General features: G+C 36.2%; 1 protein-coding gene across 1 annotated transcript; it reads right to left on the reverse strand.

Annotated features, from left to right (window-relative positions):
- Positions 1–831: 831 nt before the first annotated feature.
- Positions 832–9,775, reverse strand: LOC139959007 (G-protein coupled receptor moody-like). Its single transcript, XM_071956489.1, has 2 exons — positions 8,525–9,775; positions 832–2,217 (listed from the first exon to the last, which is right to left on the reverse strand). Exons 1-2 carry the CDS (start codon positions 9,277–9,279, stop codon positions 1,701–1,703), a joined length of 1,272 nt encoding a protein of 423 aa, XP_071812590.1. The 5' UTR covers positions 9,280–9,775; the 3' UTR covers positions 832–1,700.
- Between the last annotated feature and the right edge of the window lie 7,163 nt (positions 9,776–16,938).

Consider the following 16,938-nt stretch of genomic DNA (forward strand, 5'->3'; position numbering starts at 1 on the left):
TCGGTAATATTTGAATGAGATTATCACACACAACAAATGTACTGAATATGGGGCAATACTTTAAAATATTCAAGCGAATAGGCAGTTTCGTTACGGTATTCCTGCATTGCCTGACCACAACGTTGGGTATAACTGCCTCTGTTGTGGGAAGCAGGAAGTCGCTTGGTTTGCGTATCCGGAGAACGTTTCAAAACCAGTCAAACAATAATATTGTTTCCTATAATGTTAAAAGCGAGAGTATTTATATTTGTTGATCCAAACTACGAGCCCTGCAATGGATGTAACAGATGATTGCTTCAATTTGCCAATACCCACATTTTACAGCTAAATAAACACCCAAATCATGGCCAAAAATGTCGTCTGTAATTCGAGAGTTTGACATTTTGAATGAACCCTGTACAGTGATATGGTCATGACGTGCTTTGTAACTCAGTATACTGGTTATTAGCGTATACGCTCTTACTTTGAAATACGGAGAATTCAAATCTTGAGAGTGTCGAGGATGGTGGCCTTTTTAGAGGATTAAATCTTATCTCTTCTCCTAGATTAATATCCTAACAATTTAACCTCTGCAACTAGTGGAATATTTCCACTCTATGAATCGTAAATTTTGCAAGATTTTACTCGGAGAGGAGGATTGTACTCACTACTGGAAAGAGTGATCATTCTAAACCCTCTCAAAACGTGAGTTCTCATCATTTTGAAATTAAGAGTGGATTTTGTAGCTTCAGTTATGCAGTATGAAATTACACAGGGGTTGGGATATAAGGGGGGGGGTCGGGTAGGGAGACATAGCACAAAATGTAAAATCATCTCGCCATGGTGTTGATAGTCACTGACCAAAAAAGACACTGCAATTTGGATTTCATTTTTACTGAAAATATATTTCTCTTTCGATTCACATTCAACGAACTATCTTCAAATTATTGTTTATGCTCGTATTACAAACGGTCGTCGATTTTACTGTTCCTCGCCGTATTTTTCAATGACCGGCAGTTGCAATGTATCTGTTGTCCTCCCTAAATAATATTGATGACTCTGTCACATGATATATTAATATTATGTATTATTTTTAAAAATATTTTTTCAAAACTGTTAAAGGCATTGAAGACTCGCCCCAAACCGCGTGCCGCGCTCTGAAAAGTTAACTTTCCGTTGCTTGCAAGTGAACTTGTTTTCTGCTTGTCACTACAAAATGCAGACAGTAATGAAACATGATACCTTGTTATCTTTAGCTGGACCTGAGATGTCCACGCTATATTGTTTGTACACTGTGCTGTGGGTATTGCCCGTAGCAGTATGTATCGACTGTACACTAGTGGCTAATTACCGACGGTAGCAATTAGCTATGTGTGTATTTTCTGGGACCGATGGTGGTGTCTAACACTTCTGTTACACCTCATTCGAAACTAGATTACCGGCATTAACCGTTTCTTTTTGCGCGAGTCTTCACACCCTTTAACAGACATATTGCTTATATTTGTTCTTCATGTTTTTTCCCCGATACGTCATTAATGTAAAAGACAGATGTGGAGGAAAAGAATGGAAGAAAGAGGGGGGGTAAGGGGGGGTAAGGGGGTGGGGCAGAGTCGGAGGGAGAGGGAGTCGGGGGTAAACAACTTTTACCATGTTCATCGTATCTGTTATAATTTTCTTTATTTTACTATATTAGTCCATAAAAGAACAAAGATTTCATTAAATCAATAACCTCTCGATAATAAATCTATAGATTTGATAAAATCCGCTCGCTCTGGGACCTCGTTAAACATACAAAATAAAATACATTTGAATACTTTTCTAAAGTGTGGATGTTTGACTGCATATATCATTGGATTGATAGCACTATTAGAGAAAACCCCAAGAGCTGCATACAAAACAGGGGCGCCCTTCACATTTAACAAAAATACCGAAAAGTAAGGCGTTTGACATAACAGGAAGGCACACACTACGATAAACAAGTTCATCGTTATTTGAAGTTCAAAGTTCAATTTTCTAGGATTGTCCTGCAGTATCTCACGTTTCGCTTTCTTTCTTGCTCTGGGAACCGGTTGCGCCTGCACATGATGAATGTCGTTCGTAACTTGCAATTGGGATGGTTCGGATGATGGCGGAGTCGGAGCCTTTACATCGTCAACAGCCGGATATTCGACGCTATCCGAAGGCACTTCGATATGTATCACTGGCGACGCTATAGGTTGCTGATGAGTTTCCATGTCACTGAAGATAGGGAGCGTGAAAGAAAGAAAACAAATTATATATATATATAAATATAAATATATATTATATTATATATATATATATATATATATATATATATATATATATATATATATATATATATATATATTATATATATATATATTTGAAATTCATTGAAAACTAAACATGTTTTGCTTAGATTATATATTACTATAATAGCATCTTCCCAACACAAGTTATCAACAAAGATAAAGAAGAGAGTAACACCTTGTAGAAAGATATTCCAAAACATGCATACATTTGGGATCATTTAGCAAATCAAGTTGTTGTCACTGTCTAGGCCATTCATGTTGTTGTTGTTGTATATCTATATAGATATATATTTATTTATATTTACACCTGACGAATGACCAGGGTGTCCGAAAATTAGTGTAGCGTGTAGTTGTATCTATGCTTAGTATTATGTTGGATTTAAAGGCATTACATGTTGTCCTCATCTTTTCTATATAAATAAATATATATATATATATATATATATATATATATATATATATATATATATATATATATATATATTTATATATATACACACATATAATTATTGTTTTATAAGGGACAATACAAATTACAATAGAAAAGAAGAAGAGGAGAAAAATAAATAAATAAAGAAGAAGCTATATTCATCGACATCTCACACACCAGACTTAACACTCCTACCACTCTGTTTCGTTCCTCCCTCACAAACCTCCCAAGGCACCAAACGAAGAATACATTGCCAGGTCGGATTGCTTTCTAAGGAAGTCTCAAGAGTAAGATAAAGTTTCGTTTTTCCTTTCCATTACCCCTACTCCCCCCCGTCCGCCATTACCACTTCCCATCATTCGTTGGTCATAACACGTTATCATCTTGCACAAATATTTTGAAGAAGTCATAGTTATTAGATGATTGATTAGATGGAAGCCCCCCCCCCCACCTCACTCCCACGCCATATTAAGACATATTCTAAAGCTGCCATAAGGCTTCATCTTCAGAGAAAAAAATATATATCTTTTATTTCCAGCTCAAGATGATGGTGATGGATGTATCATATCACTTTTGTCATTAACTTTTGATTAAATTATAATCAAATCCCAGAGAATGGTACTTTGAAGCACTTTGATGTTATCAAATGTAAAAGCATTATTACACACAATGAAAACTACTGTGCAATTATGATGTATACTTATGACTTTGAACTGTTCTGTCTCATTGTCCAATAAATTGTCTCTGATTATTACATATCTAGCTTTGTAACTTGTGAACATCATGAACATCTGATATATTTTATGTGATATATGTTGAAGTAGCTTTATTTAGACACAAATAATACATTCATACAGTGGAAATGATCGATTGATTGAGGCGACTACCAAGAGAGATTTAGAAGAAACAGAACAGAAGTTTCCGGAGAGTAAGGAAAACAAACAAACGAAGAAAATGCAAAAGAACGGAGTAGAAATTACATACTAAGAATACAAAAGAGACCCCTGCACCTATACCCTCCCCCCCGTCCACCCTCATCATGTACCCGCATCACTACGAACCATGTTACAATGAACTAGAATAATAAGACAGAATAAAAGATAACACTTCAGGAATTCTTAGAAAACAAATGAGCTTTGTAAAAAGTGTTTTAAGTTAGGTGTTTTAGTGTTTTAAGGAGTGTTAGCTCAGGGGTTAACGCCGGTGCCTTCCAATCATAAGGTCCCCAGTTCGAGTCACTCCAAGATTAATGTATGTCGTCCAGTTACCAACTTGTTGACAATTGACAATTCATAATCATGGACGTTAAATATGAATATAAGAGACTGACTTCGGTCAGCTTGCGGCTTTGATAAGCAAATGAGGCTTCTTCGCGAGTTCCTGCTTGCAGGAGGATCTAAATTACATACATACATACATACATACACATAAAAACACACACACATACACACTAGTTAGCAATGGGTTATGTACAGACGTCTTGAGGCTGTCACTCAAAAGAGTTTCAGATTTTCGGACCTTTGAAAGAGATACAGTAGTGAGTGGAATTCGAACGATTTACAGGAATGCTGAAAGAGTTTGCTGAATCTGGTGCTGTGAATGTATACGGCAAAACGATTAGGAAAAAGATGTTAAACACTTATAGGTAGAAACCCATCACAAACTTAGAACATAAACTTTGCAATTTCGTGACTGTTCATGTCATAAATACTGAGCTTGTTGAGTTTAACGAAGAGAGTTATACTGGGAGAAAGAGGGGGAGCTCTTTTGTGATGTAACGTCCTGCCCTGTTTTTGAAGAACATGAAGTTTCCTCAGTCGCGAAGGATAGTTGTTGGTCCAGGCAGAACTACAGCAAGATAAGTAAGGTAGGTTATTGGTATTATTTATAGAATGGAAAAAATCCTTTGGCAGGGTGAAATCTCAGGTGACTGAAAATATCGAGTCGGACTTCTTTAGAAGTTTGCAGCGTACAAAATCAACGTGTTGGTGCCAAGTTAAATGATTATAAATGTGAACACCTATCAGATTTAGGCAGCAAGAAAAGCTTGCATTATTTCACCCATGTAGTATTCTTTCACTTATGTTGCTTTGTTTCACCCACATAGCATTCTTTTATCCATGTAGCATTTTCAAGCCTATTGTAGTCCTAATTGATGTAGGTTAATTGTTGTAGCTACTAACACCCTTGCGGTTTTAACGGATAACGACTTGTTGACTGAGTAGTAAACATCGCAGAACAGGTCCTTTTCTTTCTTTCTATATGCCAGCATAAAACCGATTTTATGAGGACATAACATCGATTTTATGTAGACATCTAAAACTGCCTCTTGATGGCCTTAGAATTAATGTCTGCATAAAATCTAATTTATCTCAGCATTAAATCTAATATATGTCGGCATAAATTCCCGAATTTTGTCCACTGCAGTGGCCAACCATATCCGTGTTTCTTATACAGAGCTATATACGTACATATACATATATGTGTTACATATGTTATATCTTTATACAATGTATTTGAAGCCAACTTGTCAACACTTTGCGATATGTAATAACATTTTGATCTACACCGTCGAATCGCCAAACCGCTAAAAAAAAACAGGCAAAATCAATTTTGTGTTCTGAGCGGCGTTTTCATGAATTATTACCTCCATTTACTTGAATTAAACGATGAACTCTAACGCATTCGAGAAGGTAGGTATATAGGGAAAACTTGTCCTTGCTTTGAGCGTTTCGTCATATTTATACACTTAATCAAGTCTTTAGCGTTGTTTGTGCGGAAGGAACTTCAAATCTGTATGAAACTTCCAAATATTTCCCAAATGGAATAATCTTTTCCTAATTAGCTGGTTAGGGAAGCTGTTCATTATATTTATCTCAATTACATAGACCAACAATGATGGTTAGGTTTTGTCTCCTTTAAATTACATTTCTTATTTTAGAATCGTGATGTTACCGTATTATTCCCCCCCCCCCCGCCCCAATAAAAATCATCGTGGAGCACTTTCAAACTTTTTTCAATTTTTGTTTTGTCGTCATGGAAAAAAAAACACATTGGCAAGATATCTAATCACTATTGGGATTTCATACCGAACAGAGCTGAAATTTTATCAACGTCGATTCCAAGAATTTTTTTTTTATAACAATTTTGTAAAGGCGCTCCTGCATGTTATTGCCATGTTCGACATATGCTGTCAATTGTTATCATTTTATGACTTCTTTTTGTATTCGAGAAACTGAAAAGTCTTATGTATCCATGACAACACCCTTGGCATCCATAAGTCACAATTATTAGATGTTTCTCCTTATATATAAGGAAGACTTGGCTATTCAAGCAGACATGCCCACAAAATCAATCCAATATCCCCAACGATTTATGTATTGTATCAGATACTGTATTCTACTTTGAGCAAATTTAAAAAAAATGGTTATCTATAGATATAGGATTACGTTCAACCATAGCGTTTGTTTGATACGTGGTATAGTCCAACACAAATGAAAGAGATGTGTTTATGTGTGTTTTTCGGTGTGTTTACGTGTGGTGGTGGTGGGGGGGGGGTGTCAAGATCTTTGTACTTTTTAAGTAGTTATACATGCGGAATCGTGCACTTATTGCGTATTTACGAGATTGAGAATGACTCGTTGAGTTCTGTTGACCTTCACTTTAATTACGGAAACGTAAATGAGACATTTCACTGGCTGTCATCTAAACCATAATATAAAGGCTATACATAACTATAACATATTTGACGGTTTAGTATTTGCATATGCACAACGTGGAACTCACAGGCAGCCAGTGGGGACAATTTCTATAACGCTAATACCTCTCTAAACCGTACTCCAATATCATGCTCTCAAAGAAATTGTATTGTCAGTACAAACAGTTACTCACCTTGATCTGATAGAAACATGATATTCATACTGCTCGTACTGACAATACGAGTGCTCTGAAGCGGCACATGACACTATAGTATAGAAACGAATTGTCCCAACTGGGTGTCACTGTTATAGGTGAGGCTCAAACCCCAGTAAGTCGATTCGTCTAACTACTACTACTACTACTACTACCACTACTACCACTACTACCACTACTACCACTACTACCACTACTACTACTACTACTACTACTACTACTACTACTACCACTACTACCACTACTACCACTACTACCACTACTACCACTACTACTACTACTACTACTACTACTACTACTACTACTACTGCTACTGCTACTGCTACTACTACTACTACTACTACTACTACTGCTACTACTACTACTACTACTACTACTACTACTACTACTACTACTACTGCTACTGCTACTACTACAACTACTACTACTACTACTTTTAGGGTCACGAGGTCAGGTCAAATCGTTTAAGGAATAGGCTATGGCAAATTGGCGTAGTTTCAAATTTTCCAAATGTGAAGTGATACAAAGCACTTCTCGCACAACCACTTTAACGCTTAGCATTATAGCTTATAATAACAATGTTTGTATACGTGATTGTAATTCTTCACTAGACACTGACCCGAAAGTGCTGCAGACATGAGCATTGGTGGCTGAAGACATGAACCTGACATACTCCATGAAGAGTCTATTATATCAGGAAAAGTGCCGAGAAGCAAAAAGGGAAACATATTTTCTCTGTTTTATTTTTTATATTTTTTTATTAGGCTTGAGTGTCAAATGGCACTAATGGAAATAGCAGAGGTGCAAAAAATCGGTCAATTGGAGTAACATTAGACCACTTTAGGCGTTCAAACATCAGCGTAGGACATTTTGTTTACTGATGAGTTTTCAAAAGACGCAAAACTCTGGACTCTCGTTGCTAGAAGTGTACATCACCCTGGCACGGAAAATTGAATGTGCTATAAATTGGTACCAGGGAGGGGGAAACTCTTACCATATTATGATAAATTATACAAGGCATTAGAGACATTCAAAAATTTCATTTACGATTTAGTGTGCAAGCCAATGTTACATCTGAAGTATGAACCATATGCTACATGAAACGACTATAGTCTAGGTACACACGAGTTACTTAGGTTTGCATATCAGTCGTTTTAACTATTTTAAGAAGCATTCCAGACGACAACTTATTTTTGACCGATGGAAAGTGGAACATAGTCTATGCATCCTTGTGAAATGCGCATGTCCGGAAGCGTTTATTGATATATAATTGTTTGTCACAGTTTGTCAGTACCATAAGTGAACTTCAAGCAAACAGGTGTGATGTCATATAGTTGCACACTGGCAGTAAATGCGTTTCTCGTTGCACTTGATGGTTTTGACCTTGGAATATTAAACAGGGTTCCATCTTCACCTATTATGGTATTTGTAAACTTAACAATATACACGTGTAATCATAGTATGTTCAATACATTCAAATTCTGAATCATGAAGATGGATTGTAGATTTTAAAGAAAACCATAAACCCAAATTGTCACTGTGTATCTGTGTGACGTCACACCTGTTTGCTTCAAGTTCGCTGCTGATACAAAGCAGCATGCCAACTGAAAATTATATAATCTCGATAAGGAAGTAGGATGCTTTAAATCTGTGTCTCTTTCATCAGTCATAAATAAAGGTTTCCCCTGAAATGTCCCTTTTCAAGACAAGTTTCGGTTGAGAAACCTGATTTTGTGATATATAAGGTTCTGGGACCTTCATGCACTAAATATGATTAAAAAACATGTATCCAGGATATTTCTCTCCTAAAAAAAATTTCAAATTATGGAACGAGCGTTTTTAGCTTTATTATAATTCATTAATTAGCTACTGAATATTCATTTCCACCTACCCTTGAGTATTGTTTTGAACTCCACCAGATAGTGTCGAAATCGGTTTGTTAGCTTTGGCATGCCGTTTAACTTTTCTATTGTGTCTATGGATGTGTGTAAACAACCACGTATAACATATAATTATGATAGTTAATGGTAACGGATACAATCCACACACGATAATCGTCTCGTACAGAGCTGAATGACGATGTTCCGATACACCGCCACATATATGATATTCGCTGTCGAATCCTAACTCCCCACGGTCAAGGATAACAGGTAGACATGTGATCGAGGCACTGACTGTCCACGTGATAAAAATCCATATCACCATGAAACGTCTCCGAAATAATAATCGATAAAATGATACCGATGTGGTGATTAATAATAACCGGTTAATCGCGATGGAGGCTAACGTGTAAAGACTGCAACCTAGAGAAACTTGCACGAACCCCATTGCAGTCCCACATAGCTGGTCCGGTAGTGGTGTTGCCTCGTTGACGATAAGAGAAAGCGCTAGGATTGGTAAAAACAAGGACGTGAGCAGATCGGCAATCGCTAGGTTCGCTACAAAGATGTTCGTCGATGTTCGAAGCTTCTTCGATACAATGACAGCGATGATGACAAGAGAATTACCGAAAATACCCGTCAAACTGACAGTGAATAAAATAATAGCAATTATAACCCGATTAGCTAGAGTAGGCGGTTGTACCGAGTCTATACCGGTAGTGCTAATACTCGTCGTTGACACCGTGTTCCATGCTGACACATCCATAACCTATAATACCGTATACACTATATAGACATAAGGCTGTATCTCATAATGACATCCAAAACAAAGATCTTCCCGCGCTATATATGATTGCTAACTAAGTTCCATGTGGAGTTGATTTCAATATTTAATGCGTAATTCTTCTGTCTTGTAAAAAGAGACATCCATCTTAAAATGTTCTCTCCAGGATGCCCCTGAAGGAAGAAGTACACCCAGCAGCATTATTAAGAAAGATGCAGGTATAGAATGATTATCGTATTCTTAAGGACAAGCTCCGCACGTCTGATAAAGTCACAGAGTGTTGTATTGATTTGACAGTAAAAAACACCAATAACACTGTAAAATGCTACGGTTAAACCTGTAATAATCAACCAATATGTAACACAGGGAGTGAAGGATTTAACAGCTATAACAAATGAACGACTATTTGATAATAAATAAACCCTCACCCTCAGTCTTTTATGATAAAGCAAAGGCTTTTTTTTATTGTATTGATGTATTTGTGTTATAAAAATAATCTGGTATTAAATATCATATGGCAGATCTTAAATAGCGCTTGTATTTGTTTTTCTTTTGTGATTCATTTACACAATTGCTGTTGTTGCCATGGTGCGGTTAGTCATCCAATTTTTATTGAAACAAACACCAATTTGATGATATCTTTAATGCGTTTCCCTAGATTTTGTGTCCAAAAGTAATGGCCGAGCGAATTAACATAAGAGAAGCTATTATTGAAGGCAAGGGTGCATGGTGAAAAGGGGGTAACAACGTCACACTTGATTGAATCACCTGGTGTTGAAGTGGGAGTCGTTTACTACTACACTTCTACACGACTTAGCATATATATATATATAAATATATATATATATATATATATATATATATATATATATATATATATATATATATCATGTATGTATATATATATATACATATACATACATATATATATATACATATACATACATATATATATATATATATACATACATGATATATATACATACATGATATATAAACGGATAATCGGGGTCTACTGCACTACTGCATATACAAACACTTCAACATCAACTGCATACTGCTCTAAGTATGATTAAAAGCGTCTGTTTGTTTCCTTTCACAATATTGGCTAAATCGGCTGGTCATTAACTTAAATCACGAACAATATGTTGTATCATAATGTATTGTGATCATATATGTGTATGTATATGTATGTGTATATCTATATATCTATATATATATATATACATTTACATATATATATATACATATATATATACATATATATATATATATATATATATATATATATATATATATATATATATATATATGCATATATACATACATAAATGATATATAAACGAACAATCGTGGTCTACTGCATATACAAACACTTCAACATCAACCGCATTTGCTCTAATGAATTTGAAGTATGATTAAAGCGTCTGTTTGTTTCCTTTCACAATATTGGCTAAATCGGCTGGTCATTAATTTAAATCACGAACAATATGTTGTATCATAATGTATTGTGATCATATATGTATATGTATATGTATATATATATATATATATACATATACATATACATATATATATACATATATATATATATATATATATATATATATATACATATATATATCTATATATATATACATATATACATACATAAATGATATATAAACGAACAATCGTGGTCTACTGCATATACAAACACTTCAACATCAACCGCATTTGCTCTAATGAATTTGAAGTATGATTAAAAGCGTCTGTTTGTTTCCTTTCACAATATTGGCTAAATCGGCTGGTCATTAATTTAAATCACGAACAATATGTTGTATCATAATATATTGTGTTCATATCTGTCATGAAAAGTGACTATTTTTCTTGAGGCGTTCGATTTCACTTTTGACACTGAAAGGCTAGTAATAATTCACTTCACTCTTTTGTGTCTGCATGCTAACAGTTTCAGTCGCATTGTACCCCAAAAAATAGCGAAGGATTCAATTTGACAAGCAAATGATACAGTGAGAGACATTGATTTGGATGATGGACGTTAAGTGTCTGTTGAAGTTTGCACTTTTGCCTATCTGTTTCGCGGTAGAGGAGGGGGTGGAGGGGGGAGGGGAAGAGGAAGGGGGTTGGAATGAGGACGCATTGCGATGCGAAAAACAAACGTTACAAACTTTGGTTTAAAATACTTGCGGGTACAGACTGATATACGATAGAGACTATAGCTTGCATTCAAATACAATCAGCTCTTTTACTTATATCATATCCATTTCAATAAAGTACAACTGACTTTAGATATATATATATATATATATATATATATATATATATATATATATATATATATATATATGCCAAGACCAGGTTGGGCGAAAAAACAAGTAAAATATCTCATCCTTGCTGGTAGGAGCCGAATGTATTATAAGTGGCAATGATGTAGAGACTTATAAACGTGGTACTGTATTGAGATAACATATAATTATCTGACATGTAAAAAGTGTATCAAGTATGTATGTATGTATGTATTTTAGATCCTCCTGCAAGCAGGAACTCGCGAAGAAGCCTCATTGGCTTATCAAAGCCGCAAGCTGACCGAAGTCAGTCTCTTTCATTCATATTTAACGTCCATGATTATGAATTGTTAATTGTCAACAACTCTGTTACTGGAGTTACAGTATAAGTATAAAATATAAATGAGAACCGCAACAGAGCACGAATGAGTGCTTCGAAACAACAGAAACCAACATGTTATGTCGGGTCAAAGTTCAATTAAAGGGATAGCCCGGTGACTGAATTAGATTGCTTAGCGGAATTGTATGACAATATCTTCGTCATTAGGTAAACTAATAACATCCTCATCGGATTTACTATGGCGGAAATTTACGTCTTTTTGATGATATTTTGTGAATTCATCTGGCACGTGTAGGGTGAAAAATTTCATCATGTCAATATGTGAATTGATTTGAATTTTTACTTTTTTTACCTTTTCTTTATAATATTTAAATCATTTATTCGCAGGGGAAATATATTGCTACCAAAAAAAAAAAGAAAAAAAAAAGTTGCTTCTTGATGAAATTTTAACTTACGCGGAACATTTCAGGATTCCAAATGTATCATATTTCAAGGGTTAATAAATTTGAATATTAAAATAGAAAAAGGGGATACTTTTGATTATAGGCGTCAGCAGGTTTCAGAAAGTGAGGGGGACACTATACTATCTAAGCGGAGCGCCACCATTGGTTGGCGCGTAGCGTACCAGAAAATTTTGGGTACATAAGACCCCCTAGATCGCAGGAGACGGCCTTCCTGAGTCGTTTTTAGTTACATCAGAACCAGATCTGTGAGGAGAAATTTTGTCTCACAAAACTAAATTCCGACAGAAAGTACTGGTAGAAAGATGCCGTTCTGACACCAAGGGAGACGAATTATACAGCGTCCATCTCAAAAGAAATATTTTCGGTAGTTTGGTATCATATAATATCCTGCATACAGGCAGAATACTGTCCTATAGGGCCTAAAATATATGATATTACCTTCCTGGTGGGGTCTTCGCCTTGTTTTCAAGTTGAAATGCGTCGTTGTTTTCTCTGATTCACAGTGTAGGGCAAGGGGAATTCCATTTCTGGCGAGAAGGGGTGCTTCCACAAAACACTCTAAAACATCGTTCAAACATCGCACAAACTTTTATCAGAGGTCTCGGACGAAGCGGGGAGGGTGAATATCGGAGGAAGGGGGATAAAGGGCCAAGCACTGTTCTAATTTCCAGTGCAATTTATTGATAATGATTCTTAAGTTAGATTCTAGTTGAATCAGCTCAGCAATTGTGATAGAAAATCGCGCATATGCATGTGATTTTTTTAAATAACTGCTCTGAAAAGTGGGTGGGACAAATGATATGATATCCCCTCCACTTTTGAAAGTGAGGGGGGGGGGGACATGTCCCCCCGTCCCCCACCTGTTGACGCCCATGCTTTTGATGAACATCTACTGTGATCATTCCAGAGACCGTCTATATACCTCGAGCGATCTCCTATAGAGTATATTGGAGGTTTTAGCAGGTCAAAACGAGGTTTACACATTGTGTGTATCGGTTTTGTGAGACCTACGGGTAATTTAACTGGCTTTCATAAACCGTGTAATATGAGGTAAACAGATTAAACTGATACCAGATTAGACAAGAAAGACAATTAATTTCTCCATGACTCATTAATTGATAATAATAGTTATCTATGGCGAGAGTGCGTGTACGTTGCCAACAGAACAAACCTATATATACAATCAAAACTGTGAGACGCAGAGACACACAGTCGCACAGACTGTCAGACAACAGACGAACTAAACGATAAACAGACAGATGAAAAGTATTTAGTATATTATATTATAATATGTAGGTGCCGAAATAAGAGAGAAGATTATGATAAACTAGGATATACTTGTATATCACTCTAAGCACTACTGTATGGTTTGGATTATAATATCTTTAAATGTTCTACGAGGAATATCGGGACCATGGATAACGAATCAAAACCATCCTCCTTGGCTGATTGCATGTTACTTCCGAATAGTGCTAAAATAGTGGGGGGGGCAGGGGGTTGATAAAGTGGGGCTACGGTAGAGAAAGAGCCTAGAAATATCACGTACAGATAATTCATTACCAACTCAGTCAAGTTTACCAACACAAGTATTGATACGAAATGTCATCCAGCATTCTTTATGAATTCCTGTTTGTTTTTACTATTCAATTATTTAGATTCATAACAAAGTTCCTTGTTTCATTATGTATTGTATTCGTACATACATATTATCACCCGGTAGACCTACTCAGTAGGAAACTAAATCGTACTGTATTCAATTTTCCAAAAAGTAAATAGCGCCATCCACATCAACGAACCATCATTTCAGGTGATGGCGTTCCATGTTTATACCATCGATGACAACCAACATGTCATTTGGAGTATGCTACACACTAAAGCATATTCAGAACTAATGGATGCGTTTAAATCCTCGTTTGTGGCTGTAACATGGCTAAACCACGTGATACTAGCCTATGTTCTCCACATTGTACTTCAACAGTCAAAAAAGAAAAAAAAAAAAGAAAAAAAAAATGATCTCTCAATCTTTGTAGAATATTTCATAGAGGTAAAAGGATGGCGCTAATGGTGAAAGCCGCTCCTCTCTGTACTATATTGCTGAAACATCAATTATAGATGACACCTTTAAACAAGTTTTTTTTGTCATGATTTTTCGTACTATGATCATGTCAATTGTTAGCAACGAGAATTCTAAATGTTGTCTGACACTCTTTATTTATCTCTGAATATGTTTTCCTACTTACTTTAGGTATAAAGTAGTCTCAATTTGTCATAAATTACCCCATTATTCGTTTTTGAAAATCGGAAAGTTATGTGATTTAGTGTCACTAATCCCCGCAAGCACGGAAATACGATTGCTTGTTTTAAAGACTATTGTATTATAGCGGGAGTTTTCTTGAACTACCCCACCATATTTAATGGACAGGTTCGTTTTCGGTCAATTACCCCGGAACTAAATCTGATCGAATACAATTAAAAGAGAATAAAGTTATTTCAAAAGTAACATCGGTATAGTGTATGTCATGCACTTTCAGTCACAATTAGCCATTTCTTTAGCCGATAACTTTTCGATTTACCCGGACACTATTCTTCATTTTACATGATTTGAAAGTAAAAAAAACAAACTTTCTTTGATATTTTGAATGTCAACTGCAGCTCTCTAACGTTACCATGGTTATAACCCTTAACACCTGTCCCTATAAACCAGTATCTGCGCCATCATTGAATACAGTCACGATCTATGTAAAATGGAATGACTGTTTATAGAAGCTGTGACGATACATGAATATTCAACATGACGTCAGTTATGTAAATAACTGACTATAGTACGTCCAACTGTTTGTTTGCTCTCATTAATGTCGGTTGTTTTGGTCGAAATTGAAGGTTTGCTCAACAGCCCTACGGATTGATTTTTGTATGTGTAGAGAAGCAGTCAATTGCCTCGTTTTAACATATGTTGATATATTTCCTTTGATGCTGCCGACTTTGAGATATGCAAAATAGTTTGGTGACAGCTGCTCTTAAGTCATGAAGATTTCTTTACGATAAATTGTATTAATATTTCTCAAAGCGCAGCAAACAAATTACTAATCGTGTGAAAGTCTCCTATACACGGAGGTTAAAGGCATTGAAGGCTCGCGCACAAAGAAACGTCTGATGCCGGTAATCTGACCTAGTTTCGAATGAGGTGTAAAAGAAGTGTTGGATACCACCATCGATCTCAGAAAATGCACACACAGCTCGCTACCGTCGGTAATTAGACACTGGTGCACAGTCAATACATGCAGCTACGGTCAATACCCACAACACAGTGTACATAGGAGCGATGGACATCTCAGGTCTAGATAAAAGATAACAAGGTATCACGTTTCATTACTGTCTGCATTTTGTAGAGACACGAAAAAAACTTCACTTGCAAGCAACGGAAAGTTAACTTTTTTAGAGGGCAGCACGCGGTTTGGGGCGAGTCTTCAATGCGTTTAAAGGAGGAGACGATGCAACCTTTGGTTTTCACCATCGCCCAAAATGGATTTGTCGCAATTCTAAGGCAAAATCCAAATCCATAACCATAAATTTAAGTACATGATGTGTTGCACATAAATAGTTACCGGTACCATTCAATCTTAGAGAAATTTATGTGGCTCCTATACCTCCTAACTGGTTCTTAAGTGCTATGTGTTCTAAGGAGTGTTAGCTCAGTGGTTAACGCCGGTGCCTTCCAATCATAAGGTCCCCAGTTCGAGTCACTCCAAGATTAGTGTATGTCGTCCGATACAGAGTTGTTGACAATTGACAATTCATAATCATGGACGTTAAATATGAATCTAAGAGTCTGACTTCGGTCAGCTTGCGGCTTTGATAAGTCAATGATGGCTTCTTCGCGAGTTCCTGATCTAAAATACAATAAATGTGAAGTATTAAATGTTGAATCTAAAAATAATTTTGTATCCCATTTAGTATTATATTTTATTGATTGATATGCAAACTCTTTTTCAATGAAAAGGATTTTCAATTTACCTAAGTAACAAAAAAAGTTTCTTTTGGTGGGGGGGGGGGGGGTGCGTTATCATTCCTTTAACAGGGGAATATATGACTTGAGATACGAGTATATACAACAATATATGAGTAATAGTTGGATTCTCCCTTTGTATGAGTACAAGTATGACTACTACGTTCTTGACGCGAGAATACGAGCATATCTTGCAATAACATCTATATTAAAGTATCAACCACCCCGAGTACACGAGTATGAGTACAGATCGATGAGGGCGAGTACAAGTACACAACGCGTACTCATTGCGTACTCACATGGACGTACTTCAATCAGGGAATTCCAGAGCTATGTCGGGTCCGAGGGAAATTATGTCACATGGTCCACCTTTGGACTGCTTCAGAAACTAAGGGTACGTTTATGGGCCATATTTTACCCGGACCCCGGGCAACCGGGGGGGGGGGGAGGCCCACCAGACCACCTTCTCGTCGTCGGCCCTAATTGACCCTGGGTCCGTTATACCTTCTCAACGCAAGCCTGCTTTAAGTGAGGAATGCTGTTAAG

Source organism: Apostichopus japonicus, chromosome 18, assembly GCF_037975245.1.
Source record: "Apostichopus japonicus isolate 1M-3 chromosome 18, ASM3797524v1, whole genome shotgun sequence".
Taxonomy (NCBI): domain Eukaryota; kingdom Metazoa; phylum Echinodermata; class Holothuroidea; order Aspidochirotida; family Stichopodidae; genus Apostichopus; species Apostichopus japonicus.